This window comes from Chelonia mydas, chromosome 8, assembly GCF_015237465.2.
Source record: "Chelonia mydas isolate rCheMyd1 chromosome 8, rCheMyd1.pri.v2, whole genome shotgun sequence".
Lineage (NCBI taxonomy): Eukaryota > Metazoa > Chordata > Testudines > Cheloniidae > Chelonia > Chelonia mydas.
Window position 1 is genome coordinate 96,130,479 of NC_057854.1, and position 12,476 is coordinate 96,142,954.

Consider the following 12,476-nt stretch of genomic DNA (forward strand, 5'->3'; position numbering starts at 1 on the left):
TTGTCATGCCTGTTTTGTGTTTTGGCTCCTGTATTGCTGTTTACCAAGATGTTTGACTGTGTACCAGAGCTTTTTTACTTTCTAATCTGTCTTCTCTCTGACTCATTTCATAATATCGCTCTCCAGTATTTGTGCCACCAAAATTATTTCTGTGGTGACAAATTATCTCACAAACATCCCCAATTTCTGCTTTGGCTGAATGAGGTGTGGAGAAGTCTTGGGAAATATTGTTCTGCAGTAAGAATCCATTTTTTGGGTGTATATAAAAAGATGCTAAACAACAATAATGGGAATGAATTTTAGATCAAGTATCAATAAAAACACTGTTTTGCTGAAGTGCAGCAATTTAAAAATATGAAGAACTAGACTGAAAGACCAGAAGGGTCCATTAGATCATCTAGTCTGACCGCTTGTATAATACAGGCCATAGAATTTTTAATCCAGTTACTCCTGCATTGAGCCTAGAAACATGTTTGATTTAAAGCATGTTTTCCAGAAAGGATTGCAATCTTTATTTGAAGAGCTCAAGGGATGCCACTACTTCTCTTGGTAGTTTGTTCCAGTGGTTAATTACCCTCATTGTTTAAATAAAATAAATAAATGTGCCATATTTCTAATTTGAATTTGTATCTCTTTAACTTCCAGCCATTGTTTCTTGTTATGCCTTTCTTTTTCTGATTTGCACTGAATTTGACAGATTAATTATCCGTAGAATCCAGCATAGTCAGAAGTATTAATATATATGGGCAGAATAACTGTCTACTTCTCCCAAACAAACAAATATGGGATGTTTGTCAGGATAGTTCAAGGGAAACATTTGCAGTGCTAAAAGGCAATATGATTTGTCAGACCAAAGAGTCTGTGTCAGAGATGGGAGTAGAACAAGTTCCAAATTTAGTCTGCTAGACCAGCAGTTCTCAAACTGTGGGTCGGGATCCCAAGGTGGGTTGCGACTCCATTTTAATGGGATCACCAGGGCCAGCGTTAGACTCACTGGGGCTGAAGCCGAAGCCTGAGCTCTGCTGCCTGGGGCTGAAGCCAAAGCCTGAGGACTTGAATCTGGGATGGCCCAAGCCCCTCTACCCCATCCCACCCCGCCCCACACATGGTGACGGGGCTTAGGCCCTCTCCCGCCCAGAGTAGTATAGTAATTTTTGATATCAGAAGGAGGTCGTGGTGCGGTCAAGTTTGAGAACCGCTGTGCTAGACTACACTTCTCTTCACCACACTGACCACCTTTTCCATGGCCAGATTCCACATTGGCTTCTCAACAAAGGAGCCAGTTTAGCTGGCTGAGAAGCAACTTATGTTTTGGCCCTAATACTATCACCAACATTCTGGGCAGCTACCCAGCCTCCAGGGTTTCCTTTCAAAATGGAGAGATCCCTGACTTGTGGTCTTCACACACCCCTTTGTGCCAGCCCTGGGCTGTTGTGATGGAAGACTGACTGATAGGGAAAAAAACTGAGTCAGGCTTCCAGATGCAGCAATCAGTTTGTTTTTAAGGTTTTCAGCAACAAAAATGGCTAGTCTTATATATTTAAGGAAAAAAAGGCCCATGACAATGAGCTTCCAAAATGGGTATATCCTTCCTGTGTATCCCAAAGGCCAGTCCTGAGTGTACCATGCCTTCTATCATTCAAAGAAAGGCCATTTCCTGTAGGATAACGCAGTGAAATCTATAGAATGTTTGTTTGTACAAGATTTCATTTCATTGCCCATGCCTTGAATAGTTCTCTGGATTTCAATTTCCAGAACTCTGAAACATTGCTTTTTTAGTACTGCCTTAGTTTTTTAAATGTAAGGAAAGGTGTAACTTCTGATGACCTTCTGTCTTGGCTTCCCCTTTTAACACTAGAGGAGAAGTATATGGTGGTAATTCTGTTTTTTTTAATCACTTGTATTAAAAGTGTACATAGTGCTATAAATCTACATGGCTCTTTACAAAGAGTTAAGACAAATGCCCTGTCGTGAAGCTGTTACTGTTTAAATACGATCACAGTTCAGGACAGGGAGCCTGTGGGAATTACTGATGAGAAAGGGAAGTGATGGATTGTTAAGAGAGGAAGTTCTGTGGATGAGGGTAGGAAAGTGTATTCCTAGCATGGGGGCAACATGATTGAAGGCATAAAGCCTATCACAGGAAAAGACATAAGGAGAGAAGATTGGAATCAGCAGAAGGAGTGATAGGCATTAGTGAGTAAATGAGTGTGGTGTTGTAGGAGAGGATAAGGAGTTTGAATTTGAAGTAGACAGGAAGCCAGTGCAGAAATTTGGGGCAGAGGAGGAGGATGTTAAGTAGGGAGGAAACAAACAACAATGAAAAGCTCCAGTAATCAGTGTGAGACTTAACCACACTTCAAATGGAATTTGAAGAAATCAAAAAGAATCCTTATCTATTACTGAAATGGTACTGCTGAACTCTATTCATTTGTCTACGTCTCATCTCCCTTCGTTTGTTCTTTCCCCTCTTTTATGCCTTCTCTGTCTGGCTGCTCTACTTTTCTGTTTCCTCCCTAGGCCCTTAATGCATTCCAGCACATGAAGACTGGTACTGTGCTGATTCACTTTCTGGAGCTAATAGATCACTCAGTAAAGACATGTGTCTTGTTGGTTTGGGAGGTTTGGAAAGTGCTGATTTTTGCACTGAGGAGACAAGTTCCTGATGCTAGGGTTCATGCACGCTTGAGGGACAGGCTCCACAGAGCCTGTCTAGTGTTTCTGATAAATAATGTCCAAGAGATTTTCCATCTTGATTCTGAGATCACAAGACAGTAGGTATCAATTGCTAGGAGAACTTGTCACTGAACCATCTGATGTAACAAACTAGGCATCTGTTCTCTTCACTCAGTCTCTGAGCTAAGAGTTACAAAAATAAAAGTTATTTCAAATATTGTCAAAATGCACAATTAAATCTTTGTATGAAAATTGCATTGCTTTGACTATGCATCATACATGTGTGACTTTGAACTCTCTACATGTAAGTCAGACTGTTTGTTCCTGCAAAATAGATGGAGATATAGAAAAGTTAATTTTTAAGTATATTTGAAGCTGATGTGTAAGTGATTACATAGAACTGTCGCTATTAAGATTATTAAAAAGCATGTAGTAATATGTGAATTGGTGGTGTCCCTTTTTGAAAGGACTGGGATGGGAATTCTGCTCTAGTTTTAAATAAACATTTTTCTTTGTCACATTAGAAATGTTAATGCTTACATTTCATTTATTTAGAGCCATACATATTTTTAGTTCTTGATCAGTAACTGTTCAGAGCAAGCACTGTGAGTTTACGTTCTGCGCAGCTATGTGCTAATTTTTGTTGCATCTAAGCAAAGGCATTGTTTCAGAGGTTACTCCTGGGGGAATTCTGCACCACATGTGCAGAATTCATATCCTCTGCAGATTTCTTTGCTTCCCTGCAGAAAAATGACTTTGACAGGGAAGCAAAGGAAAGCTGCAAGAGCAGTCCTGCACCACTCCCTAGCTGCGCAGGTACATTGTTTCAGGCACCCAGAGCAGCTGGCGGAGAGGTAAATCACTGCAGGGCTGGGGACACCTCAGCCAGTGGCTCCTCCCCTGAGCCGGGATTGGCTGCTAGTCCCGGCTGGGCTGGAGGCAGCAGAGGATGGGACTTCCTCTTCCCCTGCAAGGAGTGGCTGTGGCAGACCCATCCCCAGAAACTTCTCCCACCTGCAGGAAGCTCAGCATCCTCCCCTGCTTCCTGCCCCCATTGCTCCTTAGCTACGGGGGGAAGGGGTCACAGTATGGGGAGCTGCTCCCCGATCCGCCCAACCCCAGTGCATCCAGACCTCCCATACCCAGACACTCCTGCCAAACCTCACTCCGTACACCCAGAACTGAGGTTTTACAACTGCAGGATTGGCCGGTTTCTAGCATTTTGGTGAGTCTCTGAGAAGCACAGTGGGGGCCAAGGATATGAGGCAGGGGTTTGGGGAGGAGCAACTTCTAACCTGACTGGCCTCTCAGCCTGGGTCCAGGAAGTAGACTAAAGCTTGCAGCAGCACTCTAAGTCTGGGGGCAAGGAAGAATCAGCTCGCAGCTCTCCATGTGGTTCTTAAGAACACAGGAACATAAGAATGGCCATACTGGGTCAGACCAAAGGTCCATCCAGCCCAGTATCCTGTCTACTGACAGTGGGCATTGCCAGGTGCCCCAGAGGGAGTGAACCTAACAGGTAATGATCAAGTGATCTCTCTCCTGCCATCCGTCTCCACCCTCTGACAAACAGAGACGAGGGACACCGTTCCTTACCCATCCTGGCTGATGGGCATTACTGGACTTAACCTCCATGAATTTATCCAGTTCTCTTTTAAACCCTGTTATAGTCCTAGCCTTCACAACCTCCTCAGGCAAGGAGTTCCACAGGTTGACTGTGCGCTGAGTGAAGAAGAACTTCCTTTTATTTGTTTTAAACCTGCTACCCATTAATTTCATTTGGTGGCCCCTAGTTCTCATATTATGGGAACAAGTAAATAACTTTTCTTTTTTCACTTTCTCCACACCACTCATAATTTTACATACCTCTATCGTATCCCCCCTTAGTCTCCTCTTTTCCAAGCTGAAAAGTCCTAGCCTCTTTAATCTCTCCTCTTATGGGACTCGTTCCAAACCCCTAATCATTGTAGTTGCCCTTTTCTGAACCTTTTCTAATGCCAGTATATCTTTTTTGAGATGAGGGGACAAAATCTGTACGCAGTATTCAAGATGTGGGAGTACCATGGATTTATATAAGGGCAATAAAATATTCTCCATCTTATTATCTATCCCTTTTTTAAGGATTCCTAACAAGCTGTTTGCTTTTTTGACTGTCGCTGCACACTGCGTGGACGTCTTCAGAGAACTATCCACAATGACTCCAAGATCTTTCTCCTGATTGGTTGTAGCTAAATTAGCCCCCATCATATTGTATGTATAGTTGGGATTATTTTTTCCAATGTGCGTCACTTTACATTTATCCACATTAAATTTCATTTGCCGTTTTGTTGCCCAGTCACTTAGTTTGGTGAGATCTTTTTGAAGTTCTTCAGTCTGCTTTGGTCTTAAGTAACTTGAGCAGTTTAGTATCATCTGAAAACTTTGCCATTTTGCTGTTTACCCCTTTCTCCAGATCGTTTATGAATAAGTTGAATAGGATCGGTCCTAGGACTGACCCTTGGGGAATACCACTAGTTACCTCTCTCCATTCTGAAAATTCACCATTTATTCCTACCCTTTGTTCCCTGTCTTTTAACCAGTTCTCAGTCCACGAAAGGATCTTCCCTCTTATCCCATGACAACTTAATTTATCTAAGAGCCTTTGGTGAGGGACCTTGTCAAAGTAATCCCCCTTGTCCACATGTGTGTTGACCCCCTCAAAGAACTCTAGTAGGGGGACATGACATAATAAGACATGATCTCCTTTACAGAAACCATGTAGACATTTGCACAACAATTTATGTTCTTCTATGTGTCTGACAATTTTATTCTTTACTATTGTTTCAACTAATTTGCCCGGTACTGACGTTAGACTTACCGGTCTGTAATTGCCAGGATCACCTCTAGAGCCCTTCTTAAATTCTTGCTAGTAAGAATGAGTCTTATGGAGATTAGGAATGGCTATAAATCTAAATCTAAAAAACCCCCATGAAGCTACTCATCTGCAGCTCAGGAAGAAAATTTTATGTCTGGGCTTTTGGAGTCAGTTACTGAAAGGAACCTGGCCCTTCAGTCAAAGGAGTTCAGCTAATTAGCAAGAGGGAGATGTTGGCAAACTGGTTTGAATTACCTGACACATGAATGAAAACAGAAAGATTCACTAATCCAGTTTGCTGTTAAAATGAGTGTACCATTTACAGTAAATTAGGCAGACGAGCATAGAGTTAGAGTTCAGACAGTTAATTGAGCAGATGAAGGCGCAATCTCAACTATACTGAGCTTTCTTAATGATGGAGGATTGTTCAATCATCTTCCTGCCACCTAACCCTGACCACATCACCCCCATATTTGTATCACTCTACTCCCTTCTCCTCTGCATCAAACACCTTTGCTTTTATGGTATTTCACCATTTAGCCCCTCTTATCAGATCTATCATTTTATTGAGCCACCAACCTTTACCTTTGCTCTTTCAAAAATGCAAGCCTAGGTCGTCTGCTTGTTGAAGCACCTTTCCATTTTTTTCCATTCCAGCTCTTTGCAAGCAAAAAAAGCTTTCCCATCAAAATTTAGAGTGATCACCAGATCTTCCTTCAACTCCTACTTGTAGGCTCTGTTCTGCTCTCCTCTCCTCACGTGCCTACAGTACACTGGCATCTGATGAGAGTTAACTGGGCAGTGAACTGAGATTACTGTTACACAAAAAGTGCTCATTTTAATATGTAAACTTAAATAATGAATTCTGGGGTAAGGCTGCCTTTTTTTTTTTTTAAACTGCATGTTTGTACTGCACATAGCACAATAAGGTCCTGATCCTTGATTGAGGTCTCTGTGTTACTGCAGTATAAATAATTACTGATCAGAACTAATATTTTTATCGAGGGACTTAAATTGTGGATAGTCTTCTTCAGCCACTGAAATGGGAATCTTGAGATCTGGGTTCTAGTTTTGGTTCTGCCATTCTTGTAATGCTGGGTAAGTCACTCACCCTTTCTGCCCTGATTTCCTCACCTGTTACATTGAGATGGCACTCTTCTGCCACTCATGGGCAGTGAGGGTAACTTTCTTCTTTTTGTGAGGTGCACAGAAATTACAGTTATGGGCACCACAGACATACCTATTAGATAAATAATAAAACAAGAAATTAGAAAAATCCATAAATGTAACATACAAAAAGGTGAGGAATAGATTGAAGGCAGAAATAAAATTTGTAAATTTCTTGGGGAAGTGACTGACTTTTTTTACTTTAGAAAGTACTGTATGAGCTGCTTGTAAAAGAGAAAATGCTCCAAAAGCATATTGGATACTAGATACTGTACGGCAGAGCAATACCCTTAAAAATACAGCATATTTAGTAGTCTAGTGTTTATAGAATGAAAGTAATTGTTAACTGTAAATGCAATAGTAGAAAAGGGTAAGATCTATGTAGAAGGCAGTTCTCAGAATTTCATATACAGCAGGCTGGGCTCTGTGTAGGTGCATGGGTCTTCTCACACATAGTAACTCAGAGGTAAACTTCATTTCTAAAAGCTTGGACGTGGGATTGATCTCTGAGATAAAAACACTTTTCCTTGCATAGCCAACAGGATTTTGTATTTTAGTTATATTAATCATAAGCTAATTTTGACAAGACAAAATTTGTAAGTCAGTTTACAGCAATTCTGAGTAACTTCCCACCATCACTAAAAATGACATTTTTTTCAAGCCTCTCCCCATTACACCCTAAATGTCCGCAGTTCCTTTCTCCCTTTGTTTACCCCTGATTTTCTAGCCTTCGTAATATTACTTTAAACAGGTTGATTTCAGACAGCCCCAGCCCTTCCCTTTCTCTTGTACTGTTTATCTCATCCCCCTTAGGAGTCTGTTGTGTAGGCCACTGGTTTTCAAACTTCTTTTCTGATGACCCAGTTGAACAAAATTGTTGATGCCTGTGACCCAACGGAGCTGGGGATGAGGAGTTTGGGTTGTGGGAGGGGCTCAGGGCTGGGACAGAGGGTTGGGGTGCGGGAGAGAGTCAGGGCTCACTGTAGCTCACGAAAGCTTATGCTCAAATAAATTGGTTAGTCTCTAAGGTGCCACAAGTACTCCTTTTCTTTTTGCGAATACAGACTAACACGGCTGCTACTCTGAAACCTAATATTAAATATGCTAACTCTTTCTGTAAACTGAAATTATTACTTGGTGTTGATCTGGTATGATTTCCATTATTACCAAGAAACTAAATAAATTAGTATATTAGAATATAATTAAACATCAGAGGGATGTAATCTAGTGGTCTGAGCAGAGGAGGGTTCTAGGTTTTAAATTCTGATCCCAACTGTTTTTTGGATAAACCAGTTAATCTGTGTTGCCGCAGATGGACGTTACCTTACTAAAATGTTGAGGATTCATTTATTTTGTGAAAGTGCCTTGAAGATAGAAAATAATAATTCTAGAATCATTTCATAATTTTTTAAAATAAATGTTTTACTATATTTCAGTTGTGGCTATAATTTTGCAATCTCTGCCTTGACTTTTTCATGTTTTTAAAAAGTTAGCCCTCAAAAGATAATAGCATTTTGTAGCTCTCCCTTTGTGGCTCTAGCTATTGCTCTGCAGTGAGAGGAATGCAGTTACTACTTTTCAGTGGCCCAGGAAAAGAAACTAACAAAAATGTTTCTCTGCAGGATCTTCAATGTGAAGTGAAGAGGGAGAGCAGTAATCTGCAGAAGCTGCAAGCTCAGAAACAGGAAGCACAGGAAATCCTTAATAGCCTCGATGAGCAAAAAGCCAAGTTAGAGGAGCAACTTAATGATATCAGGCAGAAATGTGCTGAAGAGATCCATTTGGTAAGTTCTGGTAGTTTATATCCATAGTAGTCCCTCTTTTCAGTTGAGACAGTTATTGATGGGAATCTGCTCCAGCCTGCCACTGGAACAAAATAGCCCTTTTAATGAGGGACTGTGGTTGGGAGAGGAGCATAGTTTGAGTAGGAGAAAACAGTGAGATACTTAGGTCTGTGTGAGGAACAATAAGTGGGGAAAACATCATTCAGTTCAGTGATTCCCTGTTACATATAGGTCCTGCCCATGCTAGGGTTGAAAACATGCTGAATGTCCTTGTGGTGTTGTAGTTGTAGCTAGCAGCATTCTGACACTGTTTCACTGAGCAATGTAGACAGATGCTTTTTCTGTAAACTGTACTATAGGCTATCAACTCTAGATAATCTATAGCAAGAATATAAACTATCCCCTCTACATATAGCATCCTAACAGTGTTATCAATATAAAAATCTGTCCATGTTTGTCAAGGAAACCATGCTAAAATCCTGTTAGCCATGATGATATTTAAACCCACTTGTGGCTACCACTGCTTTAATCTTAGCGTAGATATGGCCTTAAATCTCCAGTGGGAAACATGCAATAATTGCAGCTGGGATTTTTCCTGATTATTTTTTGGTATTTGACAGTAGCTTTTGATAAACAGATGATATTTTCATTGGTTTCATTGGTTTTAATTAATGAAGTTTTTCTTCATTCTGCAGATTGCCTCACTGAAGGCTGAAGTAACGAGCCAGGAATCCAAGATCTCAGCATATGAGGAGGAACTGACCAAAGCTCAAGAGGAGCTGAGTCGCCTGCAGCAAGAAACTGCTGAGCTAGAGCAATGCGTAGAGTCAGGGAAAGCACAGCTGGGACCTCTTCAGCAGCATCTGCAGGATACACAACAGGAAATCAATTCAGTAAGGCATTGTGGAAATGTATCAACAAATCTTTATATCATAAGAAGACCCCCCTTTTGGGGGGGTTTTCTTTACTTTGCTCATTTTTCTTTTGGTTCCTTATACAAATTTTGTTTCCTGCTAACTGGTTAATATTACTGGCGTCTGATATTCATTATCAGGTGATGCTATATGAGTTATGGTATTTCTATTATTAAAGTCTCCAAGGTCAATAAGCTTCTGTTTTGGATGATACAGGGGCCTCATTTATATTACAATGTACATTTTACTTAAATTAATAATTTTATAAGAAAATTTCTTCAAAGTGAGGAACTAGCAGCTGCCTGTACTATACTGAGCTCAAGTCGGTGCTGCTATGTATGCTTTGTACTCCAGCCCTGACCCAGGACAGCCTTTGCTCTTCTGGTCATTGACACATCTTGAGTAGAAACTTCAAAGGTTTGTGTTGGTATTGTGATTTGGAGCATTGTCATTGGAGATTAAGAGCAGGTTAAAAACCTGTCAGGGATGGTCTAGATAATACTTAGTCCTGTCTTGAGTTCAGGGCACTGAATTTGAGGTCCCTTCTAGTCATATACTTCTATGATTGCATAAATGGGATTACACTGAGAACCATTGAATGTATTTTCATTTGTGTTTGAGACTAGTTATCCAGAGATGAAAAAACTGGTGCACTAGCCACCATGCACACACGTGCTCCATATAGACCATATTTATTCAGTATCCTGTTTAAAAGAGCATTGTAGCTCCCGTTTGCAACCACTGAGTTGAATTAGTGCCCCTCTGGTTATACTGTAGGTCTGAAACCTCTTTTCTTTCTCTGCTTCCCCCCACGCCCACACTCAACTTTATTTTTGCTAGTGGTTGACTCTGTTCCCCTGGGTTACTCCTGGACAGCAGTGTAGCTAATATGCATCTTTGTTTTTTGCTGTTTTTCTTTCTCTCTGAATGCCTTACCAATTTTTAGCAGGATACTTCTCATTTGATTGGAAAGGTGAAGTGCACCTCTAGAGGCCACTGTTAATGCGGCTTTGTTTTTCATGCTAGAGAGCACTGTGATCAGGGTCCTTCTCCCTGCTTGGTTAAGGCACAGTCACTTCTGCTAATATACAGACCAGATCTTTTTTTATTTTGAATTCCACAGGTAAGTCTGTTTCGTTAGCTTTGAACCTAAAAATCTTAATTTAGTTTTTTAACCTGGCGATTTAATGTTGGGAGTTTTACAGCCATCATCGGTATGTTGTTACTGTATGCTTACATTTTTATTTTTGGTGTTAAGCCTCACTTCATATGAATTAATTAAAAAATTATATTTCCTTTAGAGATAATGTACAGTATATCCACACTCCTTGATTTCAGCCATAGGCATGCAGTTTAGAAGCTGATTAGCAAACAAATGTATTTGGCATTGTTGCATCACAGGGTACGTGAACCCAGGTTGAGAGAATGTCTTTGTCTCCAGCTGCTCATTCCTTTTCTTCCATTAGCAAAGAGGTGCATAAGACAGTATCTGTCCCTCAAATTTATTCTTGAGTGGTTAGTTGTATTTTTCTCGCCATAAGTAGCAATCTTCTTTGTTTTTTTAACAGATTCTTGAATTCATATTTTCTCTTGATCTTCCTGATTTCCTGCTTTTCCCACACTTACAAATAATGTACAGAAAGTACATTGGTGGCTGTGACAGGATTGTCCAATGGTTAGGGTATTAGCCTGGGACTCAGAAGATGCTGGTTCAATTTCCTACTCCTCCGCAGGATTCCTTTGTGACCTTGGACAAATGACTTAGCCTGTCTGCCTCAGTTCCCATCTGTAAAATAGAATAATACTTCCCTACCTTAGAGGGTGGTTATGCGGATAAATGCTTTAGATTGTGAGGTGCTGTGATGCTAAAATAATGCATACAAGTGTAACAAATGGTACAGATAGATAGTAGGTAGATGTGAATATAGATCTCCTTATGGTGACATCCCATGAGCTTTTTGGTCTTCAGAAATGTCTATTAACTCACCTTTGGAGAAGATGACTAACGTGTAATTTTTGTTCCCTTAAAGCAGGAATTCTGATAGATCTTTTTCTCGTTGTTGGCTTTGCAATTTTGTCTTAACTTTGTTAAAAACAAAAACTACTAGTTGGGGCCTAATGCAGCTTAGCTGTGCTGATGGACAATGGGATCTGTGACACTGCTGTATATCTTCAAAGTACTTTATGAATGTTAATTGCTCCTCGCAATACCCCTATGAGGTAGAGTGGCATTTCCCAAGTGGGGAAACAGTGTGAGAGAGATTGTGACTTATCCAACTCTACAGACTAAGTTCTCATCAGAAGTGGGATTAATCTGAGTTCTCAGCATCTAGTTCTGTTCTTAGGCCACATTGCTTCTCCTCTTCTAAATTTTTTTTGTGCTAATAATGTTCTGAACCTCACACCTGAGGCTGAAACCCAAGAATGTGGCTCTGTTATTCCTCACTTTCAGAAATCAGTAATTTCAGGTACATACTGCATTCTCCCTCTCGTGTGTAAGCAGAAAAAGTATGTACTATGTTCTCCTGCTGCTATACTAATATATGTATTTATGCTTTCTCTTTGCAGATGGAAACAAAACTGTTTGAGCTGAAAGAATTGGAAAATAACCAATTTAACTGGCACACTCATCCACACAACCTACTCGTTAATGGAACTGCAGATCACTCTAGCCTTAGCAACAGCAGCAGTGAAGCTGCTAACCTTAATGAGAATGCTGAAAGGGAGAGTTCAGCAGAAGCTGAACAAATAAACCACGAGTCTCCAGTGAGTAAAGTGTTTTGATTGCCTTCTTAGTTATTATACAGTATAATAGTGAAATCTGAGTGAGTTAAGGATGTATTAAAGCTGAACTTCTTTTTTAAAAAAAGAGGCACAACAAATCAATGTCATTTTATCAAAGATCATATTTCATTTTGTTGGAAGATTAGTATCATGAGAGCAGGCAATTTTTCATTTGGATGACAAGTGACTACATAGTAAATTTGATTTTGTGCAATACACAGTTGTCACCAAAACAAGTCTCTCATAAATTTAGTGATCTGAATTGATATTCCCTGTGTGCAAAAGAAGAACAATCTT

General features: G+C 40.3%; 1 protein-coding gene across 3 annotated transcripts in view; it reads left to right on the forward strand.

Annotated features, from left to right (window-relative positions):
* EPS15 (epidermal growth factor receptor pathway substrate 15) overlaps positions 1–12,476 on the forward strand; it is a 104,604-nt gene that overhangs the window by 65,089 nt on the left and 27,039 nt on the right. For all 3 annotated transcript variants that reach the window (XM_037906081.2, XM_037906083.2, XM_037906082.2), the window contains exons 14-16: positions 8,320–8,481; positions 9,177–9,374; positions 11,964–12,161. In XM_037906081.2, the coding sequence (XP_037762009.1) occupies positions 8,320–8,481; positions 9,177–9,374; positions 11,964–12,161 (558 nt within the window). The remainder of the gene's footprint in view (positions 1–8,319; positions 8,482–9,176; positions 9,375–11,963; positions 12,162–12,476) is intronic.